Source organism: Pyrgilauda ruficollis, unplaced genomic scaffold, assembly GCF_017590135.1.
Source record: "Pyrgilauda ruficollis isolate IOZ18807 unplaced genomic scaffold, ASM1759013v1 scaffold109, whole genome shotgun sequence".
Classification (NCBI taxonomy): Eukaryota; Metazoa; Chordata; class Aves; order Passeriformes; family Passeridae; genus Pyrgilauda; species Pyrgilauda ruficollis.
Window position 1 is genome coordinate 416972 of NW_024509099.1, and position 17017 is coordinate 433988.

The 17017-nt window shown below is 33.9% G+C and overlaps 1 protein-coding gene across 1 annotated transcript in view; it reads left to right on the forward strand.

Moving 5' to 3' along the window:
- Nucleotides 1-17017, forward strand: part of RTTN (rotatin) — a 78812-nt gene that overhangs the window by 20481 nt on the left and 41314 nt on the right. The window contains exons 15-28 of the mRNA XM_041472828.1: nt 792-917; nt 3001-3117; nt 4828-4967; nt 5182-5353; nt 6278-6377; nt 7458-7546; nt 9634-9751; nt 10023-10119; nt 10869-10937; nt 11267-11455; nt 12147-12386; nt 13783-13927; nt 14706-14860; nt 16107-16326. Of these exons, the coding sequence (XP_041328762.1) occupies nt 792-917; nt 3001-3117; nt 4828-4967; nt 5182-5353; nt 6278-6377; nt 7458-7546; nt 9634-9751; nt 10023-10119; nt 10869-10937; nt 11267-11455; nt 12147-12386; nt 13783-13927; nt 14706-14860; nt 16107-16326 (1977 nt within the window). The remainder of the gene's footprint in view (nt 1-791; nt 918-3000; nt 3118-4827; nt 4968-5181; nt 5354-6277; nt 6378-7457; nt 7547-9633; nt 9752-10022; nt 10120-10868; nt 10938-11266; nt 11456-12146; nt 12387-13782; nt 13928-14705; nt 14861-16106; nt 16327-17017) is intronic.

The following is a 17017-nucleotide window of genomic DNA, read 5'->3' on the forward strand; positions in this document are numbered from 1 at the left end:
ACAGGTAAATCCTTTTATATACTAAAATACTCCTAATGTTGTTTGTATTTTGTTTTCTTTGGATTTTTTTCCCTGTTGTGGAGCCGTGTTGTGTGTGTTTTGGGTTTTTTTACATGGGTGTTTTGTCATGGCCTTAGTTTTTTGTAATGATAGCCCAAGGGATAAAGAGCATGAACTTCCTGAAAGTATGGCTGTACTCTGTGCTGGGAAATGGCAGTGTCATATTTATCGGGTCATTTTAGGTATTCAGTAATATTGGCTCAAAAAATAAAAATAATTTTTGTATTTTCATATAATACTTGATTGGAACTTTTATTTTTTATTATGGACATAATCTGTACCTGGTGTGCTTGTAGCACAATCCACTAATGTATTGATATGCTGGAACTAGTCTCTCTGAAAAAAACCCTTATCTCTGCTGAATGACACTTGTCTCTTTTTGCAAGATTTTTACCAGCCTGTTTTAGGTTTTTCTTATTGTAATGTAATGCCAAACATTGTCTTATTTAGTGCAATATACAAGTTTTAAAATTTATTTTCATAATTATTCAAAATAAAGCCAAAATTATTTTCTATTTCTTAGTCTTGTGTAGTAACAGGAATTTTCAATCAGTGATCCAAACAGATTGTGTTTTTTCCAGGGCTGTCATGTTTAGCTTTCAAAACTAGTCCTCCAAAGGGCATGGAAAAAGTGTTTTACTGCATGACAACTTTGGTCTGTCTATAAAACAAGATGTGGTAGTGGAGACTGACTTGAATTTTTAAACTAACCAACTTTATTTTCACTGAAGGACTGTCTAGGTATCCATAATATTGCGAAGCCCGTGCCTTCAGTCTGCCAGGGAGTACATTTTCTTCTGCACCCTAAAGTGTTGTATGAAATCTGCACATTTGGCCTTCAGGAAGATAAGAATGAGGTACGGTGTTTGCTAGCTGCATTTGTAAGTTGGTGTGCATGCAGAGTAGGTGTTGATATTCTCCATAGTGGTCTAATGCTTACTTGAAGTTTTGACCAAATATGGTTTCTTGCATACAGGAAAGCTATGCAAATAGTAAGGTTGTAGTAAATGGAAGGATTTTTTATACAATTAATTCAGAGACAAGATAATACTATGTGCATAGGATGCTAGTAACTGTAATAAAGACTAATGAAAAATGAAATAAGATACCTTTTTTTTTACTTTTTTTTCCTGTAATATTGAGCCCTAGTAAAATGTATGTATGATGAAAAAGTATGTATGGTACTTCACATTTACGGGAAACATGAACTTTGAAGTCTCAAGTTTTGTAAAAGTGGGGTAACCTCTGAACTGGCTGAGGAACAAAAAGACACTTTAAATCTGCAAGTCTTTGCTATATAATTGTATTTCACCACCACAAACATCTGTGTTTAAATATAGTTACCGGAGTATTACAGAATTGTTCTATAATGTAGGATAGGACCAAATTTCCATTGGGTTAACTTATATGTATGACTGCTTAACATGTGTCCACTAGCCTATAGAGCTAAGTAGGGAGTTGTGAGAGGACATAAAGTTACTTGTGTTTTTCATAACACCTCCTTTATAGCTGATCAATAACATCCCTACAGTCAGCAAGGACACTGACTAACAAATTATTTATATATTTTTAGCTTCTCTTCTGGAATGAGACTTTTCTTTAAATTCAGTATTAGGCACAGTTCCATTTAAAAGTGATTTTTTTAGATGTGAGCATTTTAAAGAGAGAAATAAAATGTCTTTGAGAATGTGCTATATGTTTATGCCTTGAATGTAATTTATCTTTTGCAAGGAAAGCATTTATTTTGGCTACTCTATTGGATATGTTATTAAAAAGACTGAGAGTTTTCTGTATTAGTGGTTGTTCAAGCAAAAGAAATAGATTTCAATTGATGCAGAATTTAAGAAATCAGAGATAGTGCCTATTTACAAATTTGTCACATTCTGTTTCCTACCTTATAGTGCATTTTTATTATATTTCTAACAAAATAGATGAAGGACATTGTATCCAAGTATCTTTTTAATTTATATTACTTCTTGCTGTATAACTGCTGCTTAAGTGTTCATAAAGTATCAGTTTAATCTTTTAGGCATGTGACATTGAGAAAAAAATTGACAAAAACCTTGTATTTCAAGTTTGGCTTGATATTTGCTATATGGTTCTGTAAAGCCAGTCTTTCTCTAAAGATAGGCTAGAGTGATATTATTAAAGGCTGTCCTTGTTGCCTGGGGTGAGAGCTTTTTTAGCTCTGGCATAAAATGTAGGGTTTTAGCTGCTGAAGATAGGTGTTTTCACACTATGTAGGGAAGAGTTAATTATGATAAGCTGGGCTTTTTTCCTATGTTCCCATTGCATTAATAATTTTAGCTTGTAAATACTCTAATATTACATGTTATGTAGATTATATACTGGATACGTTAATGCAGTGTAAGTGCTGTATCATACAGCTTTTTTGGTTTTGATAGAGAACTTTAGATTAATTATGATACAGCTTGAAATATTCGGTAGCCTCCTTAGTTTGACTCTTTGCCTCAGGAAAGTGAAATGGCCACATAACACATAACTTAAAGCCACATAATGGCTTTAAGTCTCTTGTCTTTCTGTACCTTCAGAAGCATATAATAGACCAGGAATAAAATGCCTCAGAAAGGCAAGGTCAGGAAAGAAGAGAAACAGAATTGCTTTTACCTGCAGGATAGAGGGACCAACAGGTGTAGAAGTTTTAAGTAATGATTTATTTTATTTCAGAAAATACAAACCAGAGTTCTAAGGAGAAAATAATTATGTGCTGTTGAGGCAGAACTATTTGTGTGTTTTCTCTTGGAGGCTTTTCAAACAACTTAATATGTAGTTGAACTGGCAATTAAGTGTAGTATTCTGCAGTAAACATTTTTTGTCTTTGAGATGTTTTTGTATAACATTTCCAATTACAGCATTGACAAATTGACTTAGACACATTGGTGGTTGCATTAGTGGATTGGTTTTTTTCTTATTGAGCAGGTGAACTCTACAGCCAAGGCCATTCTGATACATCTGTTGCAAGGACGGTTAATGATGGAAGTAATGACTTGGAACAAGTTTATTGAGGCCCTCTGTCCTGTAATTCCTGTTTTACAGGTACTTCTAAGTGTTTTAATCTGAATTTGATGTATGCAATCACATATATCAGGTTAAATAACAGATAGAAGTAGCAGATGGAAAATAGATAAACAGTAGCATACATACAGATTTGTTCTATCAGGTGTCAATTGGAGAAATATTTTATAGGTGTCCTAGCCTGGTATTACTTGTGCATGAAATTTGAAATATTGTAGCACAAATAGCCAGTACTGACTGGGGTTTAAAAGTTTTGAAGATATAAGTGGATAATGCAATGACAGATTAAAGCATTCATAATTACTGGAATGTCTCCCATGTCTTAAATTTGAAAACTGTAGCTCCTCTGTAATAGTTTTCTGATCAAATACACACTCAAAAAATAGCAATCAGCCTAAACTATTTTTTTATTGGTTTTTGATGTTTTTTTTCCAATATTATAGAAGTATCCCTTGAACCTTAGTTTTCATGTTTCCAACAGCGTACAAATTTAATTTTCATTATTTTTATTCTCAGCTTGATCTGAATGGAACTTTTACCTTTCTCAGTTGGATTTTCAGCGTGATTACTTCATCTGGATTCTTTACTGTTCTTTTACTAGTACTTGAAATTTCCTTAGTGTGGTCTGCTCTTAGTCTTCCAGATTAGATATTTTGCTGCATTTGCTTGGTATCTGTTTTTTTGCTTTATTTCTCTCTTAGCTAATAAATTCAAGTATACCTTTTGTCTTCATTTTCTCCAAAAAATCACACTCAATATTTATACCTCCTTACTTGTTTCCCTGCTGTGTGTTCATTAATTGCCTGCGCCTCGGTATTGCCCTATTTTGCAAAGGTAGCTTATATAACTTTTCTCTGTATGCAAGTTGCACAAAAATCAAGGCAAAAATGAGGAGAAATTGCAAATAAGATGGGCCGTGAAATAGATGGCTAAGAAAGAAAAATATGTAGAGGAAATACACTGAGAACTTAAAGGAGAAGGGAGAAGGGTTATTTCAGAGCTTTCTCAACCAGTCATTAGAACTTTTTTATGTTACCTGCATATATATTTTACATGTGATTGACATTCAAGATTAAATAGTTGGGGATATAATATAAGATGTAGGCTAAACATGTGAGAAATGTTTGTGAGTAGAATTTCCCTCTATTCTGTAGCCTGTAGTGGCTTTGTACAATAGATACCACAGTAGGGTATACCAGAGGTCTGTGTTTACCAGATGCATATAAAATGCATTGTATTTTGCTCTACTTTTAAAACGTTTGTAATATCACTACTTGATATAGCTGATTCCCTTTTGTCTGTGTGCGAAAACGCTTTGATCAAGATCTGAAAATAGGTAGAATTTAATGTTTTAAAATAATTTTCTTGTAGGGACTAAATTTTATTTATGGGAATGGAAACTGGCTTTATAGAGCAGAATCATGTTAACAGCTTGAAGGGTGAAGATTTGGTTCAAAGCACCTCCGACCAATGTAAAGAAATTTTTACTTTAATTTATATACAAGATGATTTATTAATTTTTTTTTCACAGAGAAATATTAATCCGCAGAATTTGAATGTTTTCTTAAAAATAGCTGCATAGTTGTTTTTTTTTTTTTTTTATGCTGCTCTTTCCACCCTCTCCCTTAGCCCCTAAAATGGAATTAATTACCTTGTCTAATTTGCTAAGTTAATAAGTGGATTTTTTTCCAGTAATTCTGGAAATTTCTGTTTGCTGTTTGTTTCACTTAGGGTTATGCTGACACGAAAGATACTTTAGGTAAATGCATCCTCTCTTTGAGCGAAACAACCACTGACAAAGGAGAGGGCATTCTCCCGGGAACTCCCAGACTACAGGCTGCTCTGCGCCTTCTCTTCTCAAAAAAGCAGCAGTGAGTAATGCTCTGGAGTGTTTCAGCACATCATCTCATCTTGATGACAACAGTGTCTTCTCCAAAACGTTGATTTGAAAGGTTGATTAATGAATTCTGAATTTGGTACTTCCACCCCATATTAACTTTTAAAATGAATTAATTTCTAACTAGACAGCTCAAATTTTCCAGTATGAGTGCTTTATATATTTATTTTAAGTATTTGTTCATTTAGAGTTCGTTCTGTGGCTGCAAAACATTTAGCATTCCATGTTCTTAGTGAAGAAGGGGCAAACCTGAAACGCCCGTGCCTGGATGGTAATGTCCTTTCCAGCATTTCAAACTTATTTATTATAGAGGGAGCTATGGAGCTAAAATTGGATGATAAAATGAACTCAATAATTAAGGTTAGTAAACTCTCTAATTTTGCTCTTCTACCTGTTCAGTCTCTGAGTTTCCACTTTGAGAAGGTTGCAATGTTTCATACAAATTGCCTTGTTTCATAAAAAGAAATCTGTTGATGTATTCTTTCTGTGTGCACTGAAACAGTAGTTCTTATGCTACCATTTGCAACACTAAGAAAAAAATCGTTCCTTTTTTTGTTCTCTGCAGGAATGATTTGATTGCAGAGAACACAGGCTTAGTCTGTTCATAGCAATTTCATTCTGCATGGATAGATTTTTTTCATATATTTTTTTCCCACAAAAATAATTTTTACTAAAACAGGCGCAAATAATTTTTAATATGAAATATTTTAAAACAGATTGCAAACTTATATGTTTACTTGATTGCAAACTTGTGTTTACTTAATATTGCTGCTGTTGCAAAGTTTGAAGCAAATCATGAGTGTATGACTCAAGGGAATGCCTCTCTTTTTTTCTTTCTGATTTCTCATCTCCCTTCCATTCTCCTTTCTTCCTTCCCCTCAATACTTTCTGATTAACAATATGATAAGCAAGTGCTTAGATGCTTGACTCTACTGCCATTAAAAAGTCAGTCCCCTTTACAGACTTAAAAGCATGTTCTAGCATTTCTGCATAGTGTTAAGATTTCTGTAGTCCTACATAAATTAGCCATTATTTGTTAGAATTCTGCAGCTATGATGCACTAGAAACTGTTTGGTTTTCATATTCCACAGATGTTATTAGAGATTTGTTGCAAAAAGATTGTAACCTAATACATTCCTCTTACATTTATATAGGATTTAATCAAATACAGTCTAATAAAGAATTAAGATATTTTTCTTTTCTACTTCCTGTTAGGAAATTTGGCTGGTATCTTTGTTTCATGGTAGCATCATCGATGCAAATCTAATATTGTTTTACTTTTAGGCAGAAACTGTTGAAAAGCTGTATGACATTTTGACTTCTGATGCTGTTGACCTAGTTTTACGGAAGTCTGCAGCTGAGCAGCTGGTTGTTATTTTAGAAGGTAAAATTCTTCTGACAATTTGTGTTCATGTGCTGGTCATTTGTGAGCTTGAAGTTTTGCTAGGTTGTCTGTATGCTTGTGCTAAGGGTCCTCTTTGTAATTTTTATTTTGTGAATTTTGGTAAAAAAAAGTTGTTGAATTACAATGCAAGTAAGCAATCTTAGAGCATTATTTCACTTCGTGCATAACTCTGGTGCATAACTGTGGAGTTTCAAACCTTTATATACTCAAACTCTAATTCAGTCATGTTTTCTTCAAGGAATTTGGATTCTAATGAGAGTATATAAGTTCTTTACAGTGGGAAGGTGAAATCTTAGATAATATTAAAAATACTATCAGAAAAATTGCCACAAAAATGGGGAAGTGTATCTCCTTTGTCTCATAAAACATATGTAGTTATGACTGCAAAAATTTTCAGATGTTTCAAATTTGAAACAAAGCATAGGATGAAATTGTGAAGGAAAAAATGCAGTTTTGTCAGGACAAATTGCATTTGAAGGATCACTTTTTATTAAAAACAAACATTTTATTCAAAAACAAACCAATCCAACCAATTCAAATGTCATACCTTTCTGCAGTTTATGTTGTTGAATCTTCTTAAACCAACTACTCTAAAGGGTAATATCAGTGGAAAATACTCTCATGGTGATTAAGTAAATACCATTTTCAATTCCATATTAAACTGTTAAAGTCTTTTGAAATATTTGAAGTGACATCCTTGTTTGACTAAAATTGAGTTGCAGTGGGATACCTGTAATTTTTCAACATAAAATTCTTGTAACATATTTGAGAATCTGGTGTTCAAGGGGCTACTATAGTCGTCAACATAAAATTCTTGTGGGAATTTATGTAACATATTTGAGAATCTGGTGTTCAAGGGGCTACTATAGTCAGGTAAAAATACTTTGAGAAGACTTGCCTTGCTAGAGATCTGTATTACTGTTGATTGATTGGCAATATTAGAAACTTATTATAGATAGCAAGAGTTTGGAATCTTATTAAACAATATTAATATTAACCATTTTGATATTAAATGCATGCAGAACCAGTCATTCTTGTTATCTTCTGCTTTTCCTACAGATACCAAAATGCATGACATTCTGAAAAAGTTAGGTGTGATAGAAAAGATATTGGCCTACCTTAATGAGTGTGTACACGTGGATGGCAAGGTAAAAGTATTGTTAGAGGTTCTTCTGCAAGCATTGCACAGCATGACAGTCGTAGAGTCTGCCTTTTTCTGCACTTGCAACACTGGTCTTCATGCATTAACACAGCACTTAATGCAAGTGTTCAATAACAATTATAATTAAAATATGTATTTTGTTCTCATTTTGATAATGCTAAGATTCTTTTAATGAGAGAAGATTGGTTTCCCTACCTGTGAGAAAAGATTTCGTGAGAGTTGTGTATGGTGAGGTTCCGGAATGAACCAAAACTTCCCTGAAAGCTTTCTCAGTAGAGTACAAAATGTTTAATGATCATTAAAAAGCAAAATGTTATGTATAATAGTCTCTAAACTTAAATTCTGAAGCAAATTGTAATTAAAAGTGAGATGTAATTTTATGATGTGCTATTGTAAACGTGTCAGATTGAATTTCAGGTATAAATAATTTTCTGACGAATAAAAGATCACTTCACCAGGGAGGGTCTCTTGGCATAGATGATGGTGCTTTCTGTTTTTGTAATATGTGGGTAATCTGATGCTTGATTTTTTTTTTTTTTTTTTCTGGAATTCATTCCTTGAAATCATTTCATGCAAGCACATTTAAGCTAGAAAGTGCTCAACGTGACTTGGGTGGATAAAGATTTTTGGTTTTCTTGCATAGTATTGTTACTGCATTCCAGCAGTCCAAACCTTGAGTTTTTTTAAGAAACCATGAGAATTTTCGTGTAGTAATGACTTTTTTTTCTAAAAATGTTCTAGAGAAAAGAGCTGCTTGAGGTTTAATGGGATTTTTTTTTTTTTTTTGGTCAAACTAATGAAAGTTACTTTTTCAGAAATAGCAGATTTTTCCCCCAGATTATCAGTATCTAAGATTATGTCTATAGCATTAAAGAATGTCTTGTCCAATTTACGATCTCTTGTATAGAAGTATTTCAGTAAACTGTTCTAATGCAGTTGAAGAAATTGAAATACTGGGTTCCTCAGGTTTCTGAATATCCGGTTGGTTTTTTTATGTCAGTATTATAGTATCTTCTTTAGAAAGAGAAGCAATGAAACTGTTGTTTTGATTTGGGTAGTGAGTAGGTATTACTCAATAATAAAGAAGGACAAGCATGGGAAATATATTGCCCTGAGCAGATTCTTCATAATCAAGTAAGGGTCTGGGATGAACTTTATAAAGGGCTAAAAATATTATTTTAAAGTTTAATTTAATCCAGGAAGGGCTCAGGCAACAACTCGTTAGTGCCTATGTCATTTGGACACTATCCTGAGGGAATTTAGTCCAGATCCTTGGTTCTCCCCTTGAATGATTTTTAAAAATTTCAGAGTCAATATCAAGGAAAATTCAACAAAAAATCTTACATGTTCTTAGAAAAGTGGCCACTGAGAAAAGAAAATGAAAGAAGTAGTAGAAATAAAAGTCAGCATCTAAATAAGTCTTTATATATAACTAGATACTAGATAAGTAGGGGCTTTCATTCTTGTGGAACGAAAATAAAATTTATTTGTTGATGCTGTTTACAAAACAGATTTTAAAGGCAGAAACTCATAGGCAAAGTAATAATACTGTGAAAGAAATACTCCCTTCTCATTCTTAGGAGCTGTGACTTTGGTTGTATTTTTGGCCATTCATTGGTACTTTAACTTTTAGCAAACTGCTTTCCATTCTTATGATCTGACAAGCTGGGATCCAGAAAATTAGGGTGATATAATAAACTATTTACATTTTTTTAAAATAAATAAATTTAGATTGTTGCAAATACTTGATTTTTTTTAAATCCTTCAGCTTACATATATCCTTTTAAAAATTCTGTAATTTGAAAGCAAATGTTATAATTATGTTATGAATCCAGAGACCAATAAAATTACCATCAATTAATAATAAAATGAATCAACAAGTAAAAAATTTTTCTAAGAATATGCGGTTGTCATCTAGCTGAAATGTGCTTGTCTAAGTAAGTTCTAGACTTCTCTTTTACAAATAATGGAATATATTGCTTAATAGTGGGACAGTATTAGTCTATGTTAAGTGCATCATAATAAATTTTACTGATAGTTTTATTTATTTAATCTTTTTCTCTGTTCCTGCAGCTTATGGAATCCATAGTGGTACCGTGTCTGACACTCCTACGCAAAATTGTGTGTGCCGACCCAGTTGTTCGCCTGTCCCTAGCACAGCAACCTTCTCTACTGCTTTTGCTATTCAGAGGTGAGAACTGTATTTCCACTGTAATACCCCTGTCAAAAGATGGTTTATGTTTCATAAAATACCTTCTTAAGAACTTTGGATCACTTCATGATATCATATTCTGATATTTAAAAGATAAATCACTGTGTGCTAGTTTTCCCATGTTGTGGCATGTGTTGAAGGTGTTGACAGGAAACTGTGGAAAGCAGTTGCTTTTAACTACTTTTCTTCTATGTATTATTAGGTATCAGTTTTTTCCTAACATATCTTTAAATATCTTTATTTTATTCAGTTTCCCTGATACTCCAAAGTGATCGTGCTGTTTTAACTGAAACCACAGTATTGCTTTGTCTTCTGTTGTTTGATGAAGTAGCAAGAACAGAAACATGGTATGAAAATCCACTTATTTAATAGCATATTGTAGAAAAATTTAAGTATTTAATAGAAATAAATTTTTATATCTCTCCAGACAAGTTATGCCCCAAACTTTTATAGATCCAAAATTGCGTGTTTGTAGTCCAGATTGTTTCGATAATTGGGTTACATGCTCTGGAGGCCTACATGGTACAGTTTTGCACTACGAATACCTTAGTGTAAATTTTAAGTTTATTTTTAAAAACCCTTGATTGGTCTGTAGTGCATCTTTTCCATTAATCAAAACTACAAAAATCAAATAGCTAGCTGTAGATGTGTTTTTTTTAGCTTAATTAGAATTCTTCTATTTACTTTAGCTTTTAAGTGTAGCAGTTGTCTTTAAAGCAACAGACCTCAGCTTATGATATTTTATTTAAAACCTGCATGTACATGAAAAATATGCTTTTAGAATTCATACACGTGAAATATACTGAAAATACTTGTAATGTGTGGTTTTTCCTCTTAAGAGAAAAAAGGAAACAAGTATGTGGAGTTTTTAATGTACAGTATATCTGCAATAAGTATTCCATTATGTGTGTGATTTCAGAAATATCTTAATGTTGGATAATCTTGACAAAATGTTGTTTATTAATACAAATTATTCACCAATGGGTTAGTAAAGATCTAGCTAAATGGAGAAATAATAAGGAAATAACATATGTAGCATTAGGAGAAAATCAAATCTTAAAATAGAGCATAATAACTATGACTTAATCTCTTGCAGGGCTGATGGCATAGCCAGTAATAATGCTGAGGTACCTGCCTTCAGTTTACCTGTTGCTGTTGTTAGAAGGTACGTGTGGGTGCTGGCTGCTTCGTTGGTTCATTGGTTTTGATTGTTTTACAGTTAACTGCTGACTTCCATTTGCTGTCCTACCTGAAGTATGGAAGTGACAGAATGAAGGGGAACCTTGATCAAAGCATTTTTATGATGATGACATCAGCGTTTTTAAATAGGGATTTTTTTCTCCATGCCTTTGTTCTCTGTAAAAAAGCTTCAAGAACTTTATTTGCAAACTTACAAGCTGGTTGTAATAAAGCACTTAATTTAAAAATGAGCAGACAAAAAAAAACTCTCACCAACCACTTTCAAAAAAACTGTTGTTATTTGTGTATTTTTAGGTATCATCTCCCAGTCAGGATCACTGCTCATCATGTAGTTAGCCCTAATACTGTTGTGGTGCCATTGTCTTCTGAGTGCTTGGCTATGAAACCTGTGGCAGATATGCTTAAAACAGCTTGGAATCTCTCATGGTACCATGGGATTGAAAACCTACTGCAGCTGGTAAATTATGAGAAGGAAACAGAAAGGTGAGCCATTTTATCTTTCAAGTCCCAATATATCTCAATTAAGTTAGTGTTTCATGAAGTTTAAATAGGTTTTCAACTTCAAACAGCAGTTCAAGCTGTTACTTGTTTGAGAACGCTGTCATTTAAACGTAAAGGATTGCATCCCAAGAGCATGAAGGTATGTTGTCACAGCTAATGTTTTACCTAAATTGCATTTTTACATGAAGTCTAGAGCTTGATCTAACTTTTATTGATAGTCGGGCTAATTCCAAACAATTTTAAATGAGCTCTGTGGCTGTTTTTCTTTACAGTCATTAGGGTTTCTTACGGAACTGACTCTCTTTTTTTACTATTTAGACCCCCAGCTGTAAAGTTGCATGACTTTCTCTTGGTTTTCTTGAAGGATTACATTTCAAATAAATATTCTTAATGGTAGTACTAAGAATTATTATTTAGGTATAATTTTTCCAAAGAACTCAAAACATCTCATGATGTACATGTGATGGTGTTGTTTTTGGTTTTGTTTTAGTTTTTTTGTTTGGTTTGGTTTTTTCGAAGGTTTAGTGAAGAAAGAATTGGCTAACAAAAATAATGTTTTAAGCCAATTTCGCTTTTGTCTTCTCAGTTAATCAGGAAGGGGAAGAAGCCAACACTCTCTGAAACAGTTTGTCAAAATGCTGACAGTTAATAACTTTTCTCTATGCCTTTTCAGATTTTTAGACTCTCTAAAACTTTCCTCAGAAGACATTCTTATATTGAAAATAACTCACACAAACCATGGACTGCAGGATTGTCTTAGTTTGATCATTCAGGCAGCATCCCACAGGGATGTTAGAACTGCTCTCACTAGGCTTAGCTTCTATGTCCTGAATGACAGACTTGCATTAAAATGCAGTTCTGGGCCTTGTGGAACCACTTTGAAAAGCTTTGTTTGGCAGAAAGCAATGAACAGGTAAGCTATTGACTACAAGAATGCATTAAAGGTTGTTGTACTAAGTGGTAACATTTCTATTTTTTGTGTTTTAAATTTAGGGAATTGATTGTCAGCTCATCTCTGATTCTGATATATATACATATATGTATATATATACACAAACATGTCTATCATATGTCTATATATTTATATATTATATATCTGTATATCTATATCTGGGCTGACAGGAGCCTTAGGCAGTTCAACAAGGGGTAGTGCAGAATCCTGCACCTGGGGAGGAAGGAGCAAGCCCATGCCCCTGGGGTGAACCAAGCTGGAAAGCCACTTTGCAGAGAAGTATCTGAGGGTCCTGGTGGGACACCAAGCTGGAAATGAACCAGCATTTTGTCTTTGCAGTAAAAAAAGCAAATGTTATCCTGGGCTGCTTTAGGAGGAGTGTTAGCAGCAAGTTGAGGCAGGTGATCCTTCTGTTCTATTCAGCGCTGGTCTGGAGCTCTGGGTCCAGTTTTGGACTTGCCAGTATAAGACAGAATCATATGGAGCACACATACTGGAGAGAATCCAATGAAGAACCACAAAGATCATGAAAGACTGGAATATCTTTCTTTTGAGTAAAGGATGAGAGTGCTTGGACTGATAAATAACTTTTCTGGAGGAAAGAATACTCCACAGGAAAGAATGAGGTTCTTATCAGTGTGTACGAGTACCAGAAGAGAAGGTGGGGCCAGGCTCTTTCCAGTGGTGTCAAGTGAGAGAAGGAATGGCCACAAACTGAAACACAAGATGATCCCTGTGAATATCAGGAAACACTATTTTACTGTGAAGGTGACCAAACACAGACACAGATTGCCCAGAGAGATTGTAGCATCTCTATCCTTGGAGTTACTCAAAAGCTTCCTGGACCCAGTCCTGAGCAACCAGCTGCACATGTCCCTTCGTAAGCAGGGTGGCATGACCAGGGGACTCCTGCAAGTCCCTTCCAATCTCAAAGATTATGTGATCTAGCAATTTACATACACAAAAACATCAAATACTTCAAATAAGGACTATTTGAAATACATAGGTAAGCTTTGCTATTATTACCAAATGCTAGTATTTGATAGATAATTAACTTTTTATTTCCTGTACGTGACCCAGCTCAGATTTCTCTACAGTTTATGAAACAGAATTCCATTATTACCATATACAAATAGATTTTAAAGTATGCATAACTATTTTGCATAACAGTAATATTAACAGTATATTGTATATATTTGTGTCATTGGCTAATACAATGCCATATTTGCTATATGTGTAATATACATATTTACTCCATATAATTTAACATTTGCAGGTGACTTCAGTCCTATTAGCCTGAGATTTTAAATGCTCTTTTAAAAAGGTACAAGTATGAAAGCTTTTATTTGTATTGCAGGTTTCTACAAGTGCTTCCAGCTTCAGTGGAGGATGAAAAGCTTTTGGTAGACGTCCTAAGATTTTTAAACAAGTTGCTTAGAGAGCAGAAATCAAATCTGGAGTCAGACCATCTAAAGTGGATCTTGAAATCATTGCTTAAAAATGTAAGAATGGGGTTCTTATATATACTTATATGATTTGATTGACCATATAACTGTACTTGCACACACATGTGTGCACCTACAGAGCTGCATGAGAGTATGCTTAGCTACATAGCTGCAAATGTATTACCTCTGTAACATGGAAGAGCATCCATTGTCTTACAAAGGGTGTCCTGTGTTAGATACAGTCTGCATGCAATTGCATTTTCCCATCTGCAAATACAATGTAAGCATTTGTGGAAAAACGCTTGTAGACTTAATTTCAATTACTTATAGACTACAGGTACTTCAATTTATATCGCTGCTTGGGAAGCCTATACATTTTTTTTAGGTATGGCCCATTCGATACATTCATATAAAACCTTAAAGCCATTTGATATGAAGTCTTTCAAGCAGCTTAGAAGTCCAAACTGCAGCCTGAACTAATTTTGTTACTGTGTTTTGTTTTTTTGTGATCTATTTTTTATTGCTGGTTATACTTTGAGCTTTCTTTCATCCTTCATAATACACTGCCTTCTTAATGCCAGAATATTTGAAAGGCCTTAACACTAGATTATTTTATGGCATTTAGTAGATTCAAGTTAGTGGTATGATTTTAGTAATTATAGGAGTTTTTCACTAAACTTTGCAGTTACTTCTTAGTTAAGTAATCATGGAATTTCTGGTTTATAGTGTGTGTGGTTTGCAAGTTTTCAACAGAAAAAATGGCTTTAACAAAGGCATTAAAAGAGGATTTAAACAATGCATTATGTGACTGTATTTTTTTATTCTTTTCTTTTAGCAGCCAAAATCCCTTACGGACCTTCTGGTGCGACCAGAATCCCAAGTGCAGGATGAAGTGGATGAAACACAGGCTGCTGTCAGGCAACGACTGGATAAAGAACTCGTTCGTCTTTTTAACCTGTTGTTAGTTTGTTCCATGTCAGTGACTGACAGGTACAATGCAAATGGACTTGCCTCTGTGATTCTGACTGGCCGTCATAACACCTATTGCTGCTGAATTTTGGTCACAATTTGAATGTTGTTACATCATGGCTCAGTTGCTCTGAACCGTGAATATACACTCTTGAAATGAAAATCAACATCAGATATTCCTTTTGACAGTAAAATTAGGAAATTAACCAGGAAATGTGAAAGAGAATGTGCTAGTGATCACTTAGCAAACGGATAATTAAATTGATTACATGGAGAAGATGGGCTGTTTCCTTTTTGCTGCTGCAAATTTGCATGAGCAAATGGTAACTGCATTGATTTTGTAGCATGTATTTATAGTAAAGTAAAACATTGGAATATTTGAAATAGCAATAAATGTTTCTTTTCATTGAACTCCTTTTTGGCCTATTTGCAACAGCTACTTTTAGCATGAAGCTCCAACCTTTTTCTGTCAGTTGAGCAAACACAGAAATTAATTTACATTATTTTTTCTTCACATTTCTCATAAAACCTTTCCCACATTGAATCTCTCCACCCAAATGTATCCTAAGAGCTACTAAAATTTCAGTTTAAGGTAATATTTGGTTATTTAGTGTCACAATATACCTTTGTGAAAATACTTTAAAAATGTTATCTTTTTCATTATTTTCACTTGGTTGTTTTTTAAAAGTTTTGACAGCAGGGAAAGGGCATATTATAGAAATCCATGCTAGTTATGTATTTCACTCTCCTGTATTTTTTATCTACTTAATTCTAGATTTATTGTTTTTTGCAGGAAATGTTTTTAAACTTGTCTCTTGAATCAGAACAAACATAAGTGTAACAGGCCATACATTTAAGAGTTGGACTTGATAATCCTTGTTGGTCCCTTCCAACTTAGAATATTCTAGACACTGTGTGATTCTGGAACTACTGAGTTTTGCAGCTCTTCTCAATGTGTCATCCATTGTCCTCAATCTCTTGCTCTTTATTTAACATGCTCCTTAATAATGACATATATCTCATTTGTCTTTTTTTAGTTAAGCAACTTCATTGTAACCAGATGCAATATTTTCAGAACCAGGGAAAAGCTAGAAATGTCAAATCTGATTTCATATTACTCTTTGCTTAATGTAATATTAAGTAATTGAGATGCTGAGCCTCACAGGCTAACAGTAAGAAGAATGAGGCATTGGCCATTTTCAAAATTATTCTTTGTAACAGCTTCATATTGATGGGTCATCTGTTTTGTTTTTTACAATTAAACCAGAGAGGGCTTGGAACTTGCGGGCTCCTTCAGAACAGAGCTGGCTCTGAAGCTGCTTCAGTGCTTGAGGCTAACAGATGCACCACATTTTTATGGACTCCCATCACTGGAGAGAACATTGCAAGGAATGGTTCATGTTACTGCTCTTCCAGGCTGGAGTACTTATTCTGCAGCAGTTGAACCTATCACAATTTGTAAGAAGTATTTAACAGGTCTTCTTGAGGTGAGTAGCTTATGTTCTTACTTAGCTTTTGGTTTGAATGCAGGTAAAGAACTGTGTAACTAATGATACTATGCTTTTTACAATGTACTTTTAGTGAATGTCATCACTATAGCAATATAGGTGTGGGAAAGATGCCTTTTCCTGCTAAGTGAATAGGAATGATATGGAGACTAGACTGATGTGTATCTGTTCTGATATCTGTTCTGATCTGTTCTGTGTATTCTGAAGATTGGTTGTATTGCATGTGCTTTCATCATTGGTTTAAGAGGTAATACAAAGTGACTTAGTTTTAAGCAAGATAAAATATGTATGTGGTGTTTTTAATAACTGGAACTCCAGGAGGAAAAATCCAAGATAACTTCCCCCAGGCAAAATCCACATATGAAAGGTGGTCTGGGAGAAGATTAGCTTGTTGGGTAGGTTGTTAACACAGAGAAAGCAGAAAAGAGGTAATTCAAGCTGCTGCGGTTGTTTAAAAGACAAAATTTCTTTCTTATTTTTAGTGTTCTTCTATGTTTGTCAAGTCCGTGGATGTGGTAGACAGCTAGCTTTTGCTCCTAAAATGATATCTTTTGAAAACTCCAGTCTTCTTAAAAGGAAAAGCATAATGCTGACTTTCTGTTTGTTTAACACCTATTCAGTAATAAAATTCACTTTTAGAAGTTTTTAGTTCAAATACCAATACATCTGA